Raw genomic sequence first — 26476 nt, 5'->3', positions numbered from 1 at the left:
GATTTACTGATATATTACAGAATATATCCAAGATCTAGTAATGGAAACATGCATACATGCAGTACACAACGCACATTTAAAAAAATTGTGTACAAGTTGACAGTACTGTCTTCAATCTGAACCATTGACATTCTGTTTTGTGAATGTCCCCTAAACCCAACACCCCCACACAGCCTGCCCATATGTGTCATACGTCACTTGGGTTTAACCAGCCTTAATCCTCAACCACTAAACCCTGTGTTTAATATATAGCAATTTTCTATGCGTAGCATTTTGGGATGGTTTTTGGGACGATTATGATCAAATGTAACCAGAGCACCATTGTGTTTCTGTCGTATTTGCTGTTGCATCTATTATGAAAATGTATTTTCTATGAGTCTGACTTGCATGAAGAGTTGCCTTCAAGCTTGAAATCATTTGCTCGTCATAGGATTCATCAGGATGAAGAATACCGTTGGGTGTTTGTTATAACTCACAGGAACTTATTTACGTTTTTAATGTAAAAATGTGTGTAAATTCAAAGTTGTGTGATTAGGAGGGGGTCATGAGTAATGAGCAATAACAACATTCATTCTGGTCGGTAGAGAGTGATGAACAAAGAGAAATGCATTCCTCTTTATGAATAACAGTGCTCTGAGAGTTCATTTTATATCACACAATCCATAAGTACGTTTTATAGGTGACACTGATACTGTTTTACCTTTAGGTGACCTTCAATCACTTTTTTAATTTAGTATATAAGGTGAAACCAGTCATTATATTGCACATTATGCACTAGGAAACATGCCTTGATGGAGCACCTTGAGTAAACTGCTGGAGGAGGCAGTTGTTCACCAGGAGGTAAATGAAGTAAAGTAAGAAAAAAAAAGGAAGTGGGTAAAGAGCAGCACGGAGAGCAGCATATGCTACTGGAGCTGATACATGGCCCTTTAGAGTCATGAGGCCAGCAGAGATTGTTACTGCTTGTAATGGTGTGGTGCAGGCTAGCAGCTCACAACTTATTTAACGATGGAAAACTTATTTCATTTAATATCACTGGTGACGTTGTGTCATTTAAACCCTATAATGTTATCTATATTAACGAGGTACTGTACTACTGTTTGTACATTTTATGACTATTCTTTATTGAGATACAATAATGCTGCGTTCAATATCACATTTATACCAAATTCAAAACTACATGTAAGGGTTGAACATGGCTCATAACATGGCCCACCTAGTGTTTCAAACCGTCTTGGACCTTGCACGGGTCAATGCTTTCGTATAGAGTTGACCATAAGGGTTGTCTTCATGTCATGACACACACATTTTATCAAAGTGAACTGCCTTTAATCAAAGGTGGGCCGCCAAAACCAAAGGCTAGTGAGTGGGAATCTGAAAAGATGCTTTTGTCTTCATGTCTTGTGTGTGTCAAATACTGCCGCTTCGGAGAATGTCCGGAGACTCTCGGGAGTTCAGTCTTATGCATATCAGAAGAAATCTCATTCCAGCAGCCAGAGAAGAAGAGCGCTCACACACAAATAATCAGATGGTAAGATTAGTGGAGTATTTTACAGGGGATAATTCCTCAATAACACAGCAATTAACAAACACTAAATTGTGTAAATGATGAGATCATAGCTGGTAAAATCATTGAACTATAAATGTCTGCTAGTTGAAAGATATGTAGAAGTATCTGATTCACTGCGGCTTCATGCTGATCAAGAAAGAATTTTGTTCTAATCTCTTCAAATCCATCTTGGCTGTTCTGTTTTTAGAGTTGTCCTTGCAATTATTACCACAGCAATAACATGTTGTCTCATCAGCGGATAACTTCTGTTTGCCATCTTAGAGAGACATTTTAAATGAGTTATTTTTTACTGATGTGGGAAACATTATATTTCCCTCTTTTTTTCATGTTCTCTTTGAAACACTATGAAATAGCTCATCCCCCACATGGATATCTTCATTATGAGGACGATGCCTTCAATTGTTAGCGCCTGCAGGAAAGTGTTCTCGACCTGTATAGACAATGTCAATAACTGGAAGAAAACCGAAATCGGTGTAAAACGTGGTTAGTACTATGTTACCCCTTTATGCATCAAGCATACAATCCAGTTCTATGGCAGAAGCCAGGGTGAGTAGTTGTGTCAGCATCTGACTTAGATCTTGACAACCCTGTTTGAATCCCTTCTCTAAAAATGAATAACCCTTCATACCCTGACCTCTTAGAGAAGTATAATCAGGGATTTAGTCACTCTACCACTGAGAAAACCGAAGCATCTGTATTATTTCTGTCAACTTCGGGGGGAGGGGGGGGGGGGTTCAACAGCCTGTGGGTGTTTACTATTTAGATTTATACTCGTATATATAAAGAACAGTTCAGTGTTTCTCAAGCAGGGTGGAATATTTTGAAATCTGTCTTTGGTGTCTGGAGGGGTGGAGGGTTGGTATTGGGTGACTTGAACTCATGAAATCAGTATTTTCCAAATCATAACCACCGGGTTTAAAAGAGGCAGATTATACTTTTTCTGTATTTTCTGTTATTTCTGTTATCTTCGAGTGTTATATAGTTTTTTTGTGTAGGTAAAAGGTTACAATGGTGAAAAGTCTACAATAAAGATATCTCCTCTCACCCACAGAACACTTTTCCTTAATCTCCTGAAATGCAGGCCTAGTAGGGCCATCACTTTTTGAAATCAATAGATTTGATATGACACAATTAGTTTGAATATCTCAATAGATTTGTTGCTGTTGAAGAGGACGAGGTGTGAATGGTACATTTCTTAGTTTATTTTTATGCCTTCCACGGTGTACAACCCAAAATACATCCACTTGCGTTTCTCAGATGCTTTGGTGTCATGATTCCCTGCAGCTTCTCTTGCTCTCATTTTCCCTTTTCTAAGCTCATCAACATAAAATCACAAACTTCACTGGTCAATAGGTGAAGCTGATGCATTTTAAATAAAATGATAGGTTCTAATGCCTGGCAACTAGTCGAGCACCAGGCCAGATAAAGCTGGAGGGGCAGATAAGTTCACCTTCACAGACTGGAGCCAATTGACCAATGAAATTGCAGGGGCCCACCTGCCCAATTAGAGCAGACTGGGCTGCAGCAATGGATAGTTTGAGAAAAGGGATGTGTCTTCTGAACATTAGTAACCGAAATAGTAACCCAAATTAAATAACCCTTGAGCAAAATAATAAAAGAATTATGTTTCCTGCTTAAGCTTAACTGAAACCTAGCTATGGGGTTGGTCTTTGTAAGCCACTGGCAAAATGTTGTCTTGCCAATCGCAGCGCCAGAATAAACTGAGCAGTTGGAAATGTTATAAAGCGGTGAAAAAAACGTTTTGTTGTTTTTAGGTTAGAAGACTTGCTGGAAGAGAGGAGCCCCTGTGTGTTTTCATAAAAGTTAGAATTTACTCCCAGGGAAGCCTCTCGCCACAGATATCAGATTCAGATATCAACAGACTAAAAAAGACCACAATCAAACACCATGACTGATAACTTTGGTTGCCTGTGCCACTTTGATGTGTGAACTTTTATAACTGATCCGCAAAGAGAAATAACCTCACATTAAGTCACGCTGTGATGTTGTCAGATTTACAAAATTCATCGGGCTGTGTGCTCGCTCAGATACTGTCTGGTTGAAGTGCTGGCTATCTTTTATTCTGTCAGCCCAATGTGCTTGTTCGGTGTTGTTCTCCCTCACATCTACAGGTCTATTTGATTCCTGTAGCTTTAGCCTAGCAGATAACAGCTCTGTTTGAATGAGGCTGTCTGTTGTGAGTGCATGTGTGTGTGTGTATGTGTGTGTGTATGTGTTTGAGCAGTGATATCTTACCTTTTCCCTCAGTCAATTTCTATCTTTCCTATCATACTTAGACTTGTCAGTGCTGCTGGTGGCCGCTCTGTGTGTGTGTGTGTGTGTGTGTGTGTGTGTGTGTGTGTGTGTGTGTTGGGAAAAAATTAAAATGTGGAGTTTGTTGTTGCACCATGTTTTGTGTGGTACTTTTCATCATCAGGTGAATCACAAGAGAAATGCACAATATGTTCCTATAGTACAAACAGCAAAGCCAGCAAAACGATTTTTAATGAGCCTCTTTAATGGCGGCGGGAATAAAAGTAAAAGAAACATGTTCGAACATGATGGCAGCACACATGAAAGGGTGCGTTATCTGGATTTATACTACAGGGATGGACGCCTGCAGGGAAAAAGAATGTTGATGTTTGTGATGAGTAGTTAGCTCACATCATCAAGTTCAGTGTTTCCCCCAGTAAATCTGTCAGTCAAGGTGGTAAGCAGGTGGCGGTGCTGTTGGCGCGGCGCGTAGCGGCGCGGCGAAAATTTTTGGGGGTATTTTGCTCAAAGATGCCAGTACGCATGAATGAAATAAACAACTGTTTATTTCAATATAAATAAACAACAGTAGGTACAAATGTTGTGGAAAACATGCAGACACTACAAAATAGGGTTTAAGCCGGTTTTTAAGAAAAATCAAGCTGCCTCTGAAGATGACAGTTTGTGATGTCGGATTCCGTTCAAATTAACCGCCTATTCATTGTGGACGGCAAGAAAAAAAAAGTTTTCGCGCATGCGCACCTGATTCTGTATGATTTAACATGTACGCAAATAAGCATCATTCTTTGTGCCTTTTTTACGTAAATGGTATGCCACATAAGCCTTTACGTTACATATCATTCATGGACCAATTAAAATCGAGATATTACTAGACATTTACGCAGCTTAAGGCCAATGTATGCTACTCCGAGTCCGTTGCGGACTGACGGACGGACGGAGCGGACGGACCCTTTTTGATTTATAGTTCTACGAGCCTTTTTGTTGTGAAAACAATTCACCGCCAGAACAGTAGATGGCGCAACTGAAGTCGAGCTTAGAGAAGCCTACCTAATGAGGTATATAGAAGAAGTCCACGCTGGTTTATTTACGTCCTCCCGGCTCCTCACACACAGTGAACGATGGCAGCTAACAGAAAAAGGATGTTGATGACGCGACAGTTTTTGCTGAATAAAGTGACACCCAGCGGGTCATAATGCTTATGTTATCGTGTCTTAACGCAGCGGTTCCCCGGTCTTGTTTCCAAACTGCGTTGCTAATTCAACAGCTGCAACAGCTTGAAGCTACACGGAGGCAGCTAGCTTCCCCCCAGCTTCCACACACAGTCAGCAGGGACACCCGATACTAACTACTACCGTTAGTTAGTATCGATCTAAAGTGTTTGCTTCTAACCTGACGGTGTTTGAGAAAGAGTGTCATGAGCCGTGGGATTAAAGTCAGCGGGTTTTTGCGCTGTTCCCACCGCAGTTAGCATGGTGGTTAGCCCGCTAGCCACGTTATGAAAGTTCGTTATAACAGTATGTGACCGTACACACGTGCCGTAAGTGCTCTAACCAGCCACCGTCAGCCGGACAACGCTGCTGGCTTAACACACTTGTCACACGAATTATAGAGTCGTAGTTGTGATTTTGGTTTATTGTGATGTAGGGAATGGAACAGGAAGTTTCCATTCCGAAATGCTGGCGTTAGCGGACCAATCACCAATATTTTTTTCAGTACATTGGTAGTCAAGGCGGGGCCCTAGTCTTGTTAAGGCGGCCGCCTTAACAAGATAGTGCTGGGGGAAACCCTGAAGTTCAAATATTTGAAGGAAGAAGAAACAGCTTCTCCTACTCTAATCTTTTCTTTCAGTTTAGTTACTTGTAACGACAGGTTTTTCTGGCCCCATCTTACCTGAGTTTTAATAGCTGTGCACTCACACACAAGCTTTCTCTTCTTTTATCTCTCTCTCTCCTTCATCCTCTCAGTTCTGCTAAATTAAAGGCTCCTTATCTGAATGAATTATTGTAAATATTGGCTCTGCCCCAGTGGGAAACGGCTATTAAAAAACTGTTCAAAAGGCAAAATTAAATGTTTAACTTGACAACTATTGGCGCAATGAATCATGGAGGCTTCTTCCCTAACGTGTGCTGTCGTTTGTCTCTCCCAGGTATGTGGTCCTTCTCCGTTTCTGAGCTCGCCATCCCTGGCGCTGAGATAGGCCGTATATCAGCCACTGATGCCGACCTCGGCGAGAATGCCAAGCTGGAGTTTACCATCCTGGAGGGGGAGACCGGGGACACGTTCAACATCACCGGAGTGAACCAAGAGGCTGTCATCATGCTCAACAAGGTAAAGGATGGGATGACAGAGGCGGAGGGATTGACGGAGTGGGAAGAAGGGGCGGGAAGAGGAGGAAGAAGATGAGGACAGGGTCATCTGGATGTCATGAGAGACAATGACAGAGATGAGAGGAAGACAGACAGGGGGAGGGAGGGAGGGGTGATGGAGCATAAACAGAAAGGTGCTGGTGTGGATGGGTGAAGGGGAGAAGGGCAGGGCAGAGAGGAGGGAGTGAACCGATGATGAGGGGGGAGGAGATGACATAGGTAATGTGGGCAGATGTTTTTGAAAGGGGTTTTGTTTCGATGAGTCAAAGCAGATCTAATGTTGCTTCAGCCCATTAAACTGGAATTACCTGGAAACGCATGAGACTTTACATGACTCATCTCTCCGCAGCCTTCCCTCTGAGAGTTTTAATACACATGATCTGTACTAATCTTATCGTTCCTCCTTGTCTCACTCGAATCAGATGAGAGGGTTTTTATCGGTTTCTGACAAGGGAATTTCCTGCTTGATTCACCCGCTGTAAACCAGCCTCCTTCTTTCTTTTTTTATCATCTTTTTCCATCTGTTTACAGCCAACAGAATGAAACATCCATTCACAACTCAGTCAAAGCATGACACGCGCACATGCAAAATGTTTGCGGCGGCTGAGCTGAGTCGAATTTGCACCAAAAAGAAAGAAACGTGACCACAGTGGAGCTGTTTTGGCTGCTGCCTTTCAGCGAGGATTTTCCATGCAGTGCACTTGCATGAACTGAAAGATCAATGAGGCTCTGCCATTCCATTCAGAGTTCAGCTGGTTAATAGTTCCCCTCAGTGTAATACCACATGAATTCAATTTCAAACGGCAATTCCCTAAGTGGCCTGTCACCCTGAATAACCACGTTCTTGTGTGTTGCAACGTGGGGGCGACGTGCCCTGACACCTGCTCATTACTGGCGTGACTTGTGGAGTGCATACATGTCTGTCTCAGGCCTCACATGCACTCACATGTAATGGAGGCTTAATGAAGAGATGGGCCACGTTTGGGAGGCATGTAAATGGACTGTAAATGGCTATGCACATAGGAGCATTTGTTTTAATTTGACCTGCAGGGAAAACACAAGTATATTACATTTCAAAAGTTATACGAGAAACAGACAACAGCGAAACGCGGAATGTGGACCAGGAAAATATAAACATTTTAATTAGCAGTTAGTTGTTAATTGTCCAACATCTGACAAACTGAATCATATGATGAGATGAACTCAGTCGTAGAGTAGCCTTGATAATATTAACATTGTAAAGTAGCATTTATTGCCAAATAAATTCTTAAAGGGGCCATATTGTGCTTTGCCTGGAGAGTGTCTGAGCCCACCCAGGAGGGCGCGCCCCCCACTTTGAGAGCCACTGCTCTAGTGTGTCCCACCCTAATGCAGATTGTTGCATAGGAAACTTTAATCTCTGGGTTTGAGCCTCTCGTCCACATGTGTTATTCGCTAAAACTGAGATGTTTACAGTTGCCTTCCAAGAAGCAGTATATGTGAACTCCAGCGTTTGGGAAGTGATCATGTTACATATTATTGAAATACTGCCGACTGTTGCTTTGTTTAATTAGTATGCACCAGAAACAACAACAGCAATGGCAGCTATATACCAATTACAAGTAAATGTTACCATAATTTACAGGCTCTATAGTCCAATATTCATTGGACTATAGAGTTCTTCTCTGGTATTTGCTCCATCATTGATGTAGGCTTTATAACAGCTACTGGCAATCAGACAGTGGTTGGAAACAGGAGCTGCAGCATGGAAAGATTGAGGAAAGTGATTCCCTTTTTAAGAAAACCTTTTAAGTAATAACGCAAATCAAAACGATGAACCCCAAAAATTTTCACAAAAATTTCTCTTTTGAAATAACTTAAAATTGGAAAGAATCATGTCAAAAAAATCCTGTGAAAATTCAGCGAAAGTATTCCAGGAGTTTCTGAAATGTTGCCATTTTCGAGATTCATTTTTTTCAGAGAGTCGGGACAATTTGCACAAAAATCTGTCAAAACATATTCCTATTTGTATTCATAAGAGTGTTATGGGGGTTCTCGTCAATGTAGCCATACATAGTGGTGGCTGCATGCAGTGTGTGCGTGTATGTGTGTGTGAATTCATCACTGTGTCAGTTCTCATCCTCGGGTTGGTAGGATTCGTTAAAAACAATCCGCACCTGGAGGTGGTGTGTGTGTGTGCATGTGTGTGTGTGTGTTGAGCAGGATTTCCAGGCCTGGTATGAGTTTCTTTGAAGCGCAGCAGAGAGGCAGGGATACAGTAAGAGATGCAAGAGGAAGGAAATTGAAGGTGAGGAAGAGGGGAAAGAGTCGGGATGAAGGAGAAGAGAGAAGATGGGAGTTAAAATGAGGTCCTGAGAGGCAGTGACAGCAGACAGTGCAGCATAACAAGGGAGTTACAGTGTGAAGGAACCAGAGAGAGACATTACGACGGAGGAGGGGAGCTGCAGAGGCAGCAAGTGCCGCAAAACCAGTGACAGCCAAAGAGAAAAAATTAGCACAGGAGGAGACTGAGCTGCACCGGGCGGTAGAAATATTTACCCAGAGAGACATGCGGGTACAATGAAATGTGCTAAAATAAAGAAAAAGAAACTCAGAGATGGGGAGGGCGGCTGCGCGGCAGCCACAAGTGGAGTGAAGAAGAGGGAGCAGTGAAGGCGGTGGGAAAGCAGAGCAACCTGCTGTGTGTATAGAGAGAATCGATCCGTTCAACATGTGTAGGGCGAGCCCCGAGGGAAAGCGACATGTAAACAATGTAATGTAAACACCCCCGCTCTGTGGTTTGAGCCACACAATACTACAAATGCAATTAGTATTTCAGCGTGGCTGGCTTCATGCTGTTTTAGTTTGCTTTAATCCCTCAACAAAAGCACCAAGACAGACAAAGAGATAGATTAAACTATAGTTTGCTGCTATATGTGAAATATGAAATATGACTGGAGACAGGACACATGTGGGGTCATTCTGAATGCTTCTAAGGAAAGCCACTTCAGATTCACACTGGACATTGTGTGCAGAGCTATTTTCATCCTACCTGGTTTATCTGCAAAGAAGGTTTTGTATTCAATGTTTTTATAGAATGAAACTGAATCAGCTTTATTATTGTTCATTTATATGGTTTAAATATACCTGTAGGTTTGAAGGATTTACTCAACTCTCCTTATTTTTTCATACATGGCATGTCGTGTACTACAGAGGTCCGTTGACTCATCAACACAATCTTCAGACCCAAGTTCACAACCTTTGACCAGAAAAGCTCTGTAATTCCCCTCAGAAAAAAGCATGACAGCCACAAAACCAACATTGTGCTTTTACTTTGAAGAACAAGAGGCGATTCTGTGAATGTTGTTGACATGATGGAGGGGAGCTCCCTTTGCTGGTCAGTCCGTCTGTGCCTGTGTGTAAGTCGGATGTGGTGAAATAAAAAATTATGATCTAGGCGTGAGTTCGACCAACCGTTTGACCTAATTGCCAACCACTGCTGTAGTTTGTCCGAGGACATAGAAGACATGTTCAGGGCACACTCCCTTGCCCTGTCATTGGATTAAAATGGCACTAATATTATTTATTGTGCTTACTTTATCAAACTAAGTCAATACAGTTTCCTGAGGTCTCACTGAGTAAACAGTTATCCACTTCGGTCAGACTTACCTGTTTTAGATGTACTTCGAAAGAACAAGCTCATATCACTTGCAAACTTTAAGTTAAAAATCTTGACTAAATTTAGTTATTATTATATATTATTATTATATTATAAGTAGATATAACTTAAACTTATCTTAAAAATTTGAGTTATATTTACTTTTAAGTAATCTGTTTTCTGTTTTGTTTTTTTAAGTAAGTTCAACTGGAAACACAAAAATCAAGTGGTAAAAAATAGATGTAGCCTTTCATAGAAATTAAGATTTTGAGATTCGTTGGAGAGTTGCCACAACACTCATAGAAAGCGTAAAATACACAAAGCTATCTCCAGCTTACAATTCAACAAAAATGAAGTAACACTAGCATGCATTCAGTTACATTTTATATTGTTTGGGCTGTTTCCATGTGTGCATATGTTCAGGCTGCAACCTTATTGACTCACAAGCCCTGGTGTCCATTTTCCAGAGTCAGACGGCTTTCTATAGCTGTGAAGATTTTTAACAGGGGAGTGCGATGATCTGTGCGCCCCCAGAGAGGGAGAAGGATTTCCGAGTGGAACAATTTGTGTTGCCACAGAGCTGGCCTTGACCCTGCTGGTCATCTCGATGCTGTGGGCTGAATCTCTTTAACCGCTGATCTGAGATGCTCTGTCTCTCTCCTCCCTCCCTCTCTCACTCACAGACACACACACACACACACACAGAATGGAGACACACACCTACAAAGGTAAGCAGCTATAAACCACATAGAGAGATACACAGAGTCAGACATCAATATTACACACTTGACCTTGCAGCTCCCTGTGTTTAAACTGCGTGGAAAGAGGGGAAACAGCTGCGGCGGTGCTCGACGTCTTTACCTCAGACGATGTGTCAGATGGGAGGTGGGTGGGAGACTGCATGAGCTTGGGGGGGGGGGGGGGGGGGTAATAGCAGATTAGGGATATATAGAGCCAAGAGAGGGAGCTGGAGGAAAGAGTTTGAAGATGAAGTTGAATGAGACTGAGAGAGAATGCGTGATGACAAAATGGAGCCAGGAGGAGGAGGAAGGCGCACAGAGGGAACGAGACAGATGAGGACGAGGAAGAGCGTGGATGACGATGGGCTGATGGGTGGGAGGGAGGAAGAGCACACGGTGAAGCCCCCGAAAGGCGAGGGGTTAGGCGGGGACATGCGGGGAGGAAGCTGGGTCATTACAAGCCTGCAAGACCGTGTGGCGACTGGAGCTGCCTGCTGCTTATCACTGCTTATTTACTGTCAGTCCCACAGAGACCCCCAGCAATAAAGAGATTTCCCTCCTTCCCCCGTTCTCCCATCCACTATCACCCCCCCTCCCTAATTCCCCCGTTCCCTCACCCCTTCACATCATCTGCTGCTGTCTCTCTGCATTTCATTACTCTCTCCCTCTCTCTCTGATCTCCCCACCCATGTCCAACTATGCAGGGTGAGACACACAAACATGAGCACGAGTACGCAAACACACACGCGCGCGCAGGCTCCCTATCTCGCATTCGCTCCCTCGCCTCGTCCTCGCTCTGTTTTGTGTCTTGAGGCCATGTCAGACAGTGTGTGTTGTCTGCGCCTCTGACTCAGCTTAGGTCTGCCTCATTCACATTCACACACGAAAAAGACACACGAGAAGACACACACACATGCACACAAAATCAGCCCCGTGTTGACACACAAATGGATTATTCTTCCATTCATTTGAAATGAATGTCTTCTTTCTGGTTTGTTCTCTCTTTTATTCTCTTCCCTTTGTTCCCTGGCTCTTTAGACCTGCACCCCTCCACTTATTTACTTATTAAATATTGCCGTAAATGATAATACATATTGCTGCTAATAGATTTTTAATACAGCCTGTGAACAAGGCCACAGTGTAAGTAGCAGGTAATTTAGGAATTGGCATAACGCTCTCCTTCTTGACATTGCTCTGCAGCAGTGCCCCCTAATGGCCACAGGGGTAACACCGTAAACCAGTTGGAGCTTTCACTGGTGGCTGCTAGTTAAAGTTTCATTGATATCAATCAACCAATCAAAACCTAGTCAGCCGCTAAAAAACAAGGAGAAATTAGAAGACATAGAAGATCTAGTCCTCAGCTGATGGACACAGATACTTTACATGTGAATCAGACACGTGATGATTGAATAAACGCCTCATGTGTTTCGATTGTTTGAGCTTTTATAACAAATGGGGCAGCAAAAAGAAAGTTTCAAAACAAACCAGGACAAAGCTTCGATTTCACAGCACCTCATTACACATGTAAGATGTCTTCAATAGCATGTCCATAACAAAGTGGGATCAGGAGACGCAGCGTTATGTCACAGTACCAGTAATGCCTATCCGGCGATATCCCGATTCCGGACGCTCCCTTTTGAGGTACTTTTTTTGGGGGGGGGGGTGCTGTGAGCTGTGTAAGCCTGCTATTTGTGCAGCTTTCACTCCTCTTACCTGGGGGACAAGCAAGCTCGCACATGTGTCAGTTTGCCGTTATTATTTCCATATGCTCTCACTTAAAATACGGCTGGCTAATCCTCGGTCACACGCCAGCAGCGCGCCCAGGATTATCTGTGTTTGTTTTCACGCGGAGGAGAGATTGTACTAATCTCCTCCGAGGGAAAAGGAGAGAGAGAAAAAGAGGATGGCAGAGAAAGAGAGGGAGAGAGAGCGAGAGAGACCAATGTCTTGCAAAATACATTGAGGAAAAGGAAGACACAGGACAGGCAGGAGACAAGTGACAGAGGGAAGGGGAAGCGGCAGAGGAGGAACAAAGTCAAAAGGCAGATTTAGACGAGTCTTTGTTCTCCCATCTCTGTGGTTGTGCTTGTTGGCAGAAATGTCCAACGCCGCGTTTGTCATCAGACAAATGTGATGTATGATCTTGATTTAGAATGCACAAAATCAAGAGAGATCTCAAGCTGCCAAGGACAGCGGGAGGCTGAGCACAGACGCGAGCATGCACGCCACGGACCACAAGGATGTGCACTCGACTTCGTACACATTTGCAAAATATTTATTTTCCGTCAATTACAGAAAACCCAGTGAGAAGCACCGTCTCTGTGCTTTGAAGCCTCACCCTGCAGTAATGTATACTCACTGCAAAGCGTGCACATGCCCCCTCTTCCTCGGGACGAGCATGTACGCCTATGGGCTGGCCTCTTTGAACAGGCATGTATTATGTATCGCCAGTCTAGCATGCAGCTAAGTTTATTCATATCTGCTAACTGTGAATCAAATTTAAAAGGGAAATTCTATAGAGTCATTTGAATTCCAGAACGGACTGTGGGAGCACTGCATCGCAGGGCAGGAGCAGGTACAGCATGTGGGTGGGTGCGAGTGGGTAGGAGGAGGGCAACGTTAAATAGAGATAAGGGAGTTTGTGTGTTTGTATGTACGTTCAGGGACTGCAGCCAATCATTGTTTTCAATTCATCTGTTAATCACGATTAGAAGATGAATGGTTTATGTCAGTAAAAGGTCAGAAAATGGTAGAACAGAATAATCAAATCCTCACTTTTGAAAGCGGGAACCATTTCAGTTTTGGCATTTCTGCTTAAATAATTACTTAAATGTTTAATCAATTCTCAAAAGTTGCTGTGGATTCATTTTTTCCTCAACCAGTCAAGCAAATACTCAACAGTAATATAGGCCAGACACAGCTTTTCAGAATTTGGCAGAAAGAAGGTTTTGAAGAAAAGGTGGATGACATTGTGTGAAGAGAGGGTCGATAAAGAACGGCTTAACACTACATTTACTCCACAAAGGAGGAATGAAGTTCAGCAAAGCTCCAACTGATCTGATAGGCAGCTGCTCTTTAATGAGTCAGGTAGAGGTACAAAAAAGATAGATAACGAAAGTCTGACCATCTGATACTTTAGTCAGTCACATGAGTACACTGTGTATGCAGTGCGTGAATTCCAATAAGGTGGTGTTGTCCTAGACTTATCAGAGTACAATAGCAGCTTTTGACCAATTGTTGCTCAGCATAAATATGCTCACTTGACTTGAAAATGAAGAGTCGCCTTCCTCAGCCTCCAGTTTGTACCCATAGTTGTTGGCAGTAGGGATGCCACGTTGGGAAATTTCCCCACTGGGTAACAAACTCTTGACAACCCCATTGTCAGCGATCACAACAGACACTTAACAAGAACAGACGTGTGCCGGCTCAGTACAATATCTACCGAGGGTGGTCCTCAACAGGCACGTGCGCAGACATTTTGGGGGGCAGGTGCTCAAACCCCCCAAAAAAGGCACCCATCGCCACGATAGGCACTTTTCTCATACAGGGCAAAAGGGCAGGTGGTTGAGCACCACTAGGGGTCTATGTGTGCACGTGCTTAATGTTAGATTTCACTGTGAGCCTCCTCACTCTTCTGCTGCACTTGAGGTTTTGTGCAGGGTTTAATTACCTGGACTCATAGTATCATAAAAGATCTTTCAGAAGGTTAAAGAAGTGTTGTCCTGTAGCCTCATTGTAAAGTGTACAGCTCTCTCGCTGTCTCCTCATCGTCGTCATCGGTCAACTCTCCTCTCATCATCCATTAATCTGTGGTGTGACTCTGTGGTGTGACTCTGTGATGTGACTGTGGTGTGACTCTGTGGTGTGACTCTGTAATGTGACTCTGCTGTAGAGCCTGACTACCCGACCTGAATCTAACAGGACACGGTGAGTCGTCTGCCTTGGTTTAGACAGAAAAATGAAAACACCTGTCGGGCTCCGGTCGGCTGTGGTCGCTACTTAGGTCAGATAGAAACATGCGGTCCGAGTTATGCTGCGGCAGAAAAATTATACAGACGGTGTGGCCGGTGTGCACGTTATATAATCACGTTCTGCCTGAGCTGTGTTACGAGTGTTCAGGGATCTTATAATGATCGTTTTGACCAATTTGACTGCACCATCCAGGTACTTATACTGCACCGCAGTTTAACGTGTTTTTCAGTGTGAACATACTCAAAATAACAAGTGTGTGTATTGAAGCACCTGATACACCACGTCTCCAGGTAATTTCAAGTTATTCCGAATTTTTTTTATCAAACATATAGGGAGACAATAGAATCATTTTAAACGATACCACTACAGCGTCAGAATGATGTGGTGCTACGCTGCTCTGGGGGCGTGTGCATGTGCAAGGTCAGCATGAGAAAGCAGCGCACGTGCGAGCAGCGTTCACATCCTCACACCCGCAGGAGCGTGTGAGAGAAAAACACCAAAGCAGAAAAACCCACCGGACCGCCGAGTGATAAGTGCTTCCTGTAAGGCCGGATGAGGGAGAAGGATGAATGTGTGTGCTGTTGTTTGTCAGCACGCACACTTAAAAAAAGGACCCCCCCAAAAAAAGATGGGTGGAGCAGGGGGACGGGTGATGGAGTGTATGAGGTAGGGAAGGAAGGCGAGCGGAGTGATGGAGTGCTGGGTGGAGGTTGGGTGGGGGCGGGGGGGGTGATAAGTGTGTGCTCATAGTGTAAGTGACACCTCTCCTCCTCAGACAGATTGTCTCTCGCTCTCTCTCTCTCTCTGTACTAGGGACCACGTCAGAGAACGTTTCCCCCTGTCTACCCGGCAACCCCCCCCCCCTTCTGTGCTTGACGTATTCTCCCAATCTCTATATCTCCATCCCACTTGACAGTGCCTCCTGTGTATTTACTTTTCCCACTGAGATATTCCCCCAAATTGGTCCCATTTTCATGTCCTTCAGTCGCCCTTTTTCCTCTGCATCATTTTTAATCAGTCTTCACCTCTTTCTAAAACTGCAGATTTACTGTGAAGCAGTTAACTTTGGTTGAGAGCCCAGGGAGAAGGAAGAGAACAGAGGGGGGAAATAGAAAAAGGAGAGAAAAGGAGGGGGCTGGGGGCATGAGTGAGAGGATATCAATATTCCCACTGCTGCTAGGATCCTCAAAATGATTTTTCCCTCCGTATCCGGCAGCGAGTATTCTGCATAGCCAGGGAGCCTGTTTATCCTCTGTCCAACATGGGTTTCTGTGCCAATCACACCGAGATGATTCATACGCACACTTACTTTGAGGACTCCCACGCACTGACGGAGGATCTGAGGACCCACCGGCTCAAAAGAACCCCTAACCACACACACACACACACACACACACACACACACACACACACACACACACACACACACACACACACACACACACACACACACACACCCCTTAAATAAATATTCTGAACCAGACCCACACATGTTGCTTTCTCTAGATTTAATCAACAGCAGGTGTATGTCTGGGTGTGTGTGTGTGTGTGTCTCTGTGTGAGACAGTGGATGTAGAGAGTGTGATTACCCGCGTGCGCGCCTCTGCCCTCACTAACAATCATTTCGGCAAACATGATCAGAGGCTCTCTCATTGCTTCAGAGCCGGCTCGCTGGCGAGCTGCGGCGCATAATCACACGGACACCTCAGACAAATAGGCTTCATAACTTCTCCGTGACAAACAATCTCTGGGGCCTGAGCCCCTATCCCAAATGAAATCTCCGCTACCTGTGTAGATGCGAGGATACAAAGGGAATTTTTTATAACGCTCCTCATTGCTAGGTGCGAGTCTCTGTGGTGATTGAGGAGTTGCCATGGTGATAGGGGTGGTGTAAAACACGGAGCGTGGTTTTGTTTTATATTATCAAAAGGCATTGTTTGTGGAAATGATGTGTAAGCAGAGTGCGCAACCTGCCCTGCGTCTGAAAGCAAACTCAGGATCCGTACTGGGGATTCACAAAAAAACTTTTGTCCAAGTTTCCCTCCCACCAGGTCTGAGATGAATCCCACCGGCATGCTGGTAACTTCACACGCTACCTGCCATGTTCCCACCAACACAGGTCCAAGTGTGTCGTCAACGCGGCAGCACCGAACAATGCCGAAGCTTGATAAAGTGTTCAGTGCGACTACACCTGAAGCACCACCTGCTCACATCCGTCTGTGCTGCGTGCAGAAAGCAGCGCTAATCTCATCCAACTCCCACGAATGCATCGCTCATCATCCAGCGTCCTGGCAGCAGGAACACCACAGCCACACATAATAAACAGTCTGAGAATCTCGTACTCCTGCATCAATGTCAAACCAAGGCCTCGACACGTAGCTTGTTCAGAGCCGGAGCTCTCGAGACATCCTTTCATCTCTTTGAGCATCAGGAATCTCATCGGCCATGCTGTAACATCAACACCTCATGAATGTCTTTTCCCTTCTTCACACAAAAGCTCGCCATCCACGCGTCCGTGCACGACAACTTTCAAAGTATCACTTCAAATATCCCAACTTCACCATGTTTATGGTAACCAGGGTATTATTTACTCCGATTCCTCTGCTGATTTTAGATGTGACCATTCTCCAGCCTCTGAGAGCTGTTATCTGTTGGAATAATTCATTATTTGTCATCTCGCTGCTTTTGATATGTGATTTAGCAGTCATCTGTGGAAATTGCACTGTGAGAATTGGACTTAATGAAAGGATCTGATATTCATAAGTGTGACATTTGAATAATCTCCTGCTAATAAAATGCGTCATCGTTACTCATTTCACAGTAGGTGTATATTTAAGCCTTGACTGATTATAAACTTCCACATTACTATAATTATTTTCAAATATCCTCCCCCTTCCCCAGGCGGTTGACTACGAGAGCCGGAGCTCCTACTCTTTCTCTGTGGAGGTCCTCAACCCCATCGTGGACCCTCGCTTCCTGCGCCGAGGCCCCTTCAAGGACCGGGCCTCCATCAGGGTCGCAGTCCTGGACGCAGACGAGCCGCCCAAGTTCTCCCGGTCGAGATATCACATGGATGTTTCGGAGAACTGTCCGCCAGCCTGCACTGTGGGCCGGGTCAGCGCTGTAGACCCTGACACTGGACTCACTAATAATATCAGGTGAAGACTCTTTCTTCATATCAAATACTGATTAAAGTCTGGTGCAAACGAGCTGCAGAGAAAAAAGGGTTTAGGTTAAAAGATTCTTCCAATTGTACGTTACAGTATATATGCAGATAAATATAGATAGATGTTTCAACTACATTTTATACCTATGTTTACTGTTACTGATAAATATTGAGATACTATTGGTCAGGGTTTGGACAATTACAAGGGAAAACACAGCATTTAACATTAAGTTTGTATGAATGTTTTTTTCCATTTTTCTTTTCCATTTGATCCACGTCAGTGATGATGTCTTTAATAGAACACATATAAACATAAATAATAATAAATAAATGTGTGATGACAGAGAGATTCTAATCATCTAATCATGCAGAGTCCACTGGAGACAAAGTCCGAACAGACAGGAGTTAATGCTGCGCCAGCTAGACTTGTTAATATTTAGCAGACTTGTTTTATGTTCCTTATTCTGTCCATCATTTCAATCTTTGTGCAAAGCTAACCAGCGGCTGACTGTAGCTTAACAGTTAGCATACAGATCAAAGACCGTGTTTCAATATGGATGAAATGCCAGCTCCCCGAAAGTGGAGCCAAAGATTCTCTTTAGCCCCCTGGTAGATTTCTGCAGTACAGGTCTTACACCCAACCTCCTCCATGTTAGTGGATTGGACGTGGACCAAATACAGTATCTGTCAGTTTAGATAGTTCTCATCACACCGACATATGTCCATTCTCCTTATTATATGTCATTCAAATTGGGTGAAGCATCATTATTTAAAGCCAAGATTGACTTGGCTTTAATGTATTGGCGGGATTTCCACCGCTCCAGCCCCTGCTGCTGTGCAGACACGGGTTCCAAATGCACAACATGACAATGCTCCTATCTGGGATATTTTGGCTTAATTTCTGCAGAGAGGGAGGAAGTGGAGACACATCATCCATCTGTAAAAAAAGTCTATGGCACAGACCAATGACTGTATATAAAGATGGACAATGCAAATATGCATCCTCCCACTGTACAACAACGAGGCCACTGTATTGCTGGTGAAATCCTTCTGAGCCAGGACCTGTGGGATAGTGTTTAGAGGGTGAAGCTACAGGATTGAGGTCCCACCAATGCAACTGCCCGACCAATCACAACCTGTTCTCCATGTTGTCTAAATAGGCAAATGAGTCCTTATCTAATTTGCATTATTTAGCACGATCGCATACATTATCTGAAGTCAAATTTCTTTCTTTTCGTTTTTGTTGATGTGGTAGAGTCAAATGTTTTCACAGAAAGATTTTTTGGATAGTGTTTTTTCTCACACCATAAATAATAAAATACTGTCTGAGGAGTTAAAAAAATCTATTTTCTCCATGTTTTAGGAATTAAATGTTTTATAAATCAGGCTGTAAATTATATATGAACAGAAGTGCAAGTGAAAAGGAGATTTATGGCTTAGAATGTTTGAAAGAAAACCTTTTCGAGAAAATTGCCTTTATTTTTGTGCATTGAAATTGTTATCTACAAACAGACATAGTTGTTTACACTAAAGACAAATGTATATTTAGGATATTTTCTTTTCATTGGTCTGCCTGAAGACACTGTATTGAGGCAAAATGCATTATAAGCTATCTTTGGAGTCTTGCTTTTGTGTTCATTGTGTATTAAGTATGCTGTTTTTTCAATCAATACTTAATAAGAGTTTTTACTGCAAAATGGAAATCAAACATTTAATGATCCTGAGTAATAGTTCTGAGTTTATCTCATTTTAGAACGTAAATCACACATCCTAAGTCCTAACATTTGTCAGCCTGGGATATGTGGTTTTTAGATGGAAATGCAAAGCCAGCTCTACAACTAAAATAAAACACGACACAGCAGATAAGCGCCAATCGAATAAATACAACCTAACCAAATGCCCACTCAGAGTTCCCCTGAGTCTGTTCTCAACAACACAAGCGCTTGCAGGTTTCAGGATTTCACTTGTGCCTGTAGAAGCTTTTGACACACATAGTTCAACAAGGGTGGCAAAAATCTGTGTGTAACAATCACAGAAACCATGCCCCAATTAGCGCCAGCAAGAGTGTGGAGAGGAATGATAGTTGGTATATTCCTGGAGATATTTAGATAATCAGTGGCACTTCAAAAGAGCTCCTATCAGCAGCGATAATCACTCTAAATTAATTCTTTGGCCGTTTAAATGCAGAATTCCTTATCTCTCCCTCGCACATTTGCAATGTGTGCTTCCTTCACTCCGCACCCCACTGCTACCTCTGCCGGCTTCTTCCCTTCACTCTTCCTTTTTACGCATCTTCCCTCATCTTCCTCAGTTCACTATGTTCCCCTTCCCTCTCTCTACATATTTACCTCTCTCCTTGTTCCACCCTGTTTTCTCTCCTCCAGGTTCTCCATTGATCCACAGTCCGACCCAGAGGCTCTGTTTCGCATCACCCCCGACACCGGCCTCATCACCACGGCCATGGAGCTGGACCGAGAACGCGAGCACTGGCACAACATCACCGTCATCGCCACGCAGAGAGGTCAGAGGTCCCACTTAACACTGAGGCATCCTCACACACGTTGTTTTAGTTAGAGCTCAGACTCCTCAATGAGACATTTACCACCTCTGACACCTGAACCCACTGAGTTTAAACTGTGTATTGTCTGGTGTCTGAAAAGCCCAGTATCCAGTGTGTGATGCGCTTCACTAAGCGGCTTAGCTCTCAAGTCATCAAGCCAGCAGGGGAATGTTGTCTGGCCCCCATAAATAGTTTGTTACAGTTCTTCCTGAGAATCAATTGATCCATATTGTGTGAGTTATCTGATGCTGCGAAAGATTTGTCCTCATAAGGATTTGAGTGGAAACGAGGAATTAAAGCAGCAAATCAAGGACAGGCTTTGCTTCACAGGCGCACTGTAATTGCAAAGGAGAGTAGTAAAGACCGTCAAGCAACGCCACACAGTCATGGGTCCATTTAGAAGCTGTTATGGAGCTTTTCATCATGATCAGCGTAGATTGTTTTGTTAAGTTCTGTTTTAGACTTTTGTGACCCTCTCACGTGAAACCCTGTAAGTCATGTGAATGATGTGGCTCTATAAGTGGACACGGGCAGTTGGGAGAAGGTGGCGACACTGGCGGGTATAGTCCACAGTGTCAGGAGGAGACATAAAACATTATTTATACCATAATAATAACAGTAGTGCTACTTTATAATGTTGTTAATGTCTCCAAATCCCATGAAAAACAAAAACAGTGATACGACTACTTACAGTGATACGTACTTACTCGTGTTTGTCTAGCCTTGGTTTTTATCTCTGCCGTGTAAGGTGACTTTGAGTGCTCTGAAAGGTGGCTGTAAATACGATTTATTATTATTATTATTATTATCGTATGTACTGTATATAACCTTACTGCAAGGGGACATATACATTGCTTAGCACTGTTTATTCCGCCTGCTGATATTTTAATCTGTTCAGCATTTATTATTTATTTGGCCAATGGTAGCTGTTTACATACCAGTGTGCATACAGCAGCAAACCTTTTTTGTGATCAATAATTTTTACTTTAGAACTGACAGAACATAACAAACGAAGAATAACAACGACAGTGCAGCCCATAAACAAGTTTTTTTTTTGTTAAAGGAAGACATTTTTCAAAGTTGGTTCAAAGTAGCAATAATAACTGAAGATAAGAGGCAATATTCTAATGAAAAGTAAAAAAAAAAAAATCCTCACAGTCCAACTATCTCCATTAATTTGCCGGCCTCCACCAGCTCTGATAATACTGCATGGAGGAGTGTGGGACGGGGGGGCCCTTCTCTTAAGAAGCCATCCGTCATTAACTAACACTGTTCTTGAACTTGGACCGGCAGTATAAATTCCAAAGCACATTTGTTCCTCAGAATTTAGAAAGGCGAAATTAAATCTTTAAACTGCTGGGTACAGTTTTATTTTATCATGGGCCCCTATTAATATTCGTGTGGTGCTCCTGTGAGTTGTTCACAGCAGTGGGACAGTTTATGTGAGACTGACTTTGACAGTACAGCACCATGGGTCACTGCTGTGGTTTCCTACAACAATGGCGGTCACTTGAGTAGATATATTGTTATTTTCTTTGGTCTGTCGATCATGGAAACTATTAAATATCAACTTATCACCTATTTTTAAACTGCCCTTCAGCTCGGAGTGTGATTGGTTGACAAGGAAGGTCTTGTTGGGTATTCAGACGCCAAAAAACAATTTGTGTTTAACCTTACCTGACAGACACCTCTTATGGCTCTTCAAATTATGGCTCTCTGAGGTGAAAGTGGAAGTCGTGCAATGTTTTTTTAGTGTCTGACTTTGACAAACAAAGGTCACAGCGCTTGCATCTTATTTCCCACCGTTAAACTGAAATCAGAATCGTAACTTAACTCTTTTATTCTCTTGAACTGAGCTCAACCCGTCTCAAAGGTGACATGTATCTCTGACGGTGATGACGAAGCCTCTCGCTAAGTCTGAATATCTGTTTCGTCAGGTGACAAACTCCTAATTGGATGTTCCTCTCAGCCCTTAAAAAAGTCCAACTGATTGGTGTAGAAGTGAAAGTATTGTTGGAGACACCGCAGAGGAGTTGTCTCCTGTGCCAAGGCTCGCTCTGGACAGACCTAATCTTTACTTGAAATCTACTCGGGGCTCCTCATGGCAGCAGTGTTTGTGGGGCTGTGGAGGCAGCGCAGTGCGTGCCTGTCTCCAATAATGAGCTCCATCTAATAAACAGACTGTTGGATGGTGTGTGGACACAGAGCACAGTGGGAGATCTGCCATGGCCACGGGCAGGTCAGCTCAACCAGTGGCATTACAGCGAGAGCTCATTTTCAGCTTTTCAGGGATGCGAATCAGCCGCTGTCATCCATGACAGTGTTACCGCTCTAGTTTTCTGAGCATGGTGTGTGTGTGTGTGTGTGTGTGTGTGTGTGTGTGTGTGTGCTGCAGAAAGTGTCACCCATGCCTGTGTTGCAGGGTTGCCTGCTCAGATAAGTGAGTGAGGATGTGTGCTGGTGAGCCCGGATTGTGTCCTTCGCAGGAGTAACCCGAAAAACGTAATCGTGAATGTTCAGCTCAGACTATGTCTCCATGAGCTTCAAGACGGCCTGTGAGAACTTCATGTTCAAGTGTGTGTATATCACAGTGAATGGGGTGAGGGGGGGGCTGCCAATCCATTTAAACTGCCTCCTTGTGAAACAGCATGCAGACTGACTGCACTCTGTAGCCCTCCTCTGCTCTCAGAAACACACACACACACACTCAATACACACACACACACACACACACTTGACTCTTGGCTAAGAATGTCCGTGTTTGATGTGGAAGAATTTGCCTGCTATAGAGGTGTCAGTTGTTCTCCAGCTGGGAGCCTTTGAGATGCAACACAGGCCAAATGAATCCAAACGAATGCCTGTATATTTAGCCAGTGTGCTCGCTAATATGATCTGAGTGCCATTAGAGCTTTTGAACAAAGGCTTGATCTCACCTAAGAGGACGATTTAATGGATTTAATGGAGGGTAAAAATTTGCACAGTGGTGTGTTTATTGGGAGGTGATTTGTATTCATATTGTTTTTTATGTAATTTTCCATGTAGCTGTGCAGTGTGCGTCTTTAATCACTATTGTTTCAGCATATTTCTCTCTGATGGGCCTTTTCAGACAATCCCAGCCAGGTGTCCAGAGTTCTGGTCGCAGTAGAGACATTAGACCTGAATGACAACGCGCCGGAGCTGGACAGACAATACACGACAGCCATGTGTGACTCCTCCTCCATTGGGCAGGTCAGTATCATAACCTCTAAGGTTTATGTTTGATGTGATCTTACTGCAGGACCCTATACTAACTGTTAAAATCACAACATGTCCCTAAAGATGACCAGGCTCTTGTCGTGTGGCCCCTCAGCCGAGGATCTCCCTTCCTCTTAAACAGGCAAACTGAGAACCTTAAATCTCTTCTTTAAACACACTTTTATTGTATGGCTTATTCTTGTTATGGTTGTAAAATTTTGTTTGTATTTTATCTTGTTACATTCATTAGTTTGGACTCTTCTTACAATAATTTGTACCTTTGTTTTGAAAGTTGCTATTTTAATAGATGATTTATTATTATTATTAGAAGGTCAAAACTGACTTATGTCGATTTCACAAAATTATGTGACAAAAAAACATAATGTCTTTACTTGATTCTTGATTATTCTTAGTATGATCTTATTCTGGTTAGATAATAAGAAAACACAGTTTACACGCAGGAGTCTTTTTCAGACCATTTTCTCTATTGGGTTAATATCAGAACATTGGTGTACTTGTTTGCTTGAATAGCTCAAGAGTTTTTAAACCCCTATGTGTAAATTTGGCATGAATCCAGGAGACAACATTTCTGTTTTGTGTTGGGGTGATAAGGGATGAGTGTTCGAGGTATTTTGAGTCCATGCAGGGAGTGTTTATTCTCTTGTGATTGGATAAGCAGATGTGCTGTCACATCTCAATAAAGGAGCCTGCAAAAAACTCTGACCCCCATTTTACTGCTGCAGCTGTATCGACCAGGAAAACAAAGACTTAAAGAGGAACAATGGAGGACAGACAAAGAAATCCAGGCTCTCATTAATATTTGGGCCGACGCGTCACAGGCAGCTGGAGTCATTAGAAACAAAAAGGTGCACAAAATGAATTGACTGCCTCTGGCAGAAGTTGTGGTATCAACATGCAGCCAAACAGTGGTGAATCTGAATAAAGATGAGAGGAAATCATATTATATCCAGTGCAGCAAACGGACAAATGATCAGGGGGTTTGATCTTTCAGACATTGTCTTGGGCCAGTGACCGACTTGAGCTGGTCCCAGTAGCTCCAGCGATTCAGTCACGTGACAGAAAATCAATAATCCACAAGACATATTTTATTATTCAGTCCTGTAAATGTTTTGTCCACTCACCAAACAAACAGCACGTCCTGTGTTCTGTGACTCAGTCTATGCTGTAACATCCATGTTTATGAAATACAATGGGATGGCCATGAAAACATTAGTACCACAGCCTCACAAGGCTCTTAAAAGTTTAGTTTATTGGAAGCCTTGAGTTATGGGTTGTTAAATTCGTCAACTGGAAAAGTGCTGGATGTTTTTTTTTTTTCTTTCTTTGACCATTCATCTCCCCATGATGCATAAAGGGTGGTGGTGGTGGGGGGGGACCCAGCATGCATTGCCTCTTTTGACCATTGGATAAGGCATAAGTTGGGGTTGAAGTATGTTTTGAACCTGACAAGAAACATCTTTGGACATTATTAATGCTTGACAAATCACAATTCAGCCTCAACTGTCATTCATGACATTACACCCTATTGTTATTGCATCAAATAATTGATTAAACGAATTTATCAGACAAAATGGGCACTTGAACAAACATCAGTAACCCAAATGACAGAAACCATCTTTGAGAAAAATGCATTTGACGTGTACATTTGACCCATGTTCCTTTCATTGACTAACGTGCTTATACAAATCCTATAATTACACCAAGGCCAATGAGTAATCACATGGTTGTTTTACCCTACAAGGAATTAGATGAGCGGTTCTCACTATCAGTCTTGAAAAGTCCAATTCATTTGCTTCACACAGTGACGTGTCTCCCATAAAGAAGCCCTGCATGCTTCAGAGTTGCCTCCATTCAAATGAGGAAGCCTGGTATTCAAAGCCCTGCCCATTCAAGTATGTGGACAATATGGAGGGCAGTGGTACAAAGCTCCGTCTATTCACGGACGGCGGCACGCAGCTACAGCTCGCCCAGTCACAATGGAGGCAGGTGAATCCTCGATGCCCTGTTATCACGACGCAGCAGCTATTCACATTGTAATTAAACCCGAGCCTCCTCCCAGACGACCTCCCTCCTTCCGGTTGCCTTCGTGCCTTATTTGTGTTCATCGCGGTGCTCTTTCTGGATCTGATCTCCGTTATAGAAATCCTTCACTCCATCTCTCCCTGGAAACCATCCTTTGCTTTCTTTCTATCTGTTCCCCCCCCCCCCCCCCCCCCCTTCCATCTTCAGTATTCCACACTTGCTCCATCGTCTTGGCCCATCTGTCGTGTTCGCTGGTGTTCTCATTGCTCCGCTTGTGTCTTTGTTGTTTTGCCACTAAATCTGTGATTCTATGGGCACCGACGTTGATTTGTTGTTTCCCTGTGATCTCTGTGTTTGTGTAAACTGCGCGCGTACGCAAGAGCGGGAGACAGTGCAAGAAAGAGCGATTATAATATCTCTCCAGCATGTTGGGGCTGGGTGCGCGTGTCTCCCTGTGACAAGTCGTTAGGAAAAATGTGCATTTGAATGCTCGCACCAGGCAACTGATAGCATAATGTGACTGTACACAACAAATCTGCTCAAAGCCCGAGAGACCCAGACTAACTAAGGGAGAATGGGCACCCTTCATCCTCACTTTCAGTCTGGTAACCGGCACTCGAAAGCGTTTCCAAAAGGGCGGCTTGGGTAATGACGACTGCAGTTTTTCATTAAAAACAAATTACATATCAGCTTAAGCAGGGGGAGATTGTCTCTCAGATTAATCCAGCTACCCCAGACTTGTGCAGATGCTATTACTAAATTGAAAGCCACACTGTGTTTATTAAAGGCGCCTCACGTCAGACACTAATTTAGGTGGCGCACAGTTCACTTGTGCCTCTCTACTAATAGTTTGGCTCACTTTGATTCCCGCTAATGGTTTCGCAGCTAAAAGCCCTCTCCGTGTAAGTGTTCTT

The 26476-nt window shown here is 43.4% G+C and overlaps 1 protein-coding gene across 1 annotated transcript in view; it reads left to right on the top strand.

The window, feature by feature from the left end:
* The window catches only part of LOC133968922 (uncharacterized), a 142396-nt gene that overhangs the window by 101016 nt on the left and 14904 nt on the right, over positions 1–26476 (top strand). Inside the window, exons 6-9 of the mRNA XM_062405179.1 lie at positions 5991–6172; positions 17461–17717; positions 20110–20246; positions 23392–23513. Coding sequence (XP_062261163.1) covers positions 5991–6172; positions 17461–17717; positions 20110–20246; positions 23392–23513 — 698 coding nt within the window. The remainder of the gene's footprint in view (positions 1–5990; positions 6173–17460; positions 17718–20109; positions 20247–23391; positions 23514–26476) is intronic.

The sequence above is a fragment of the Platichthys flesus genome, chromosome 14, assembly GCF_949316205.1.
Source record: "Platichthys flesus chromosome 14, fPlaFle2.1, whole genome shotgun sequence".
Classification (NCBI taxonomy): Eukaryota; Metazoa; Chordata; class Actinopteri; order Pleuronectiformes; family Pleuronectidae; genus Platichthys; species Platichthys flesus.
Note: the sequence above shows the minus strand (reverse complement) of the source record. Positions and strands in the feature narration are given on the sequence as shown.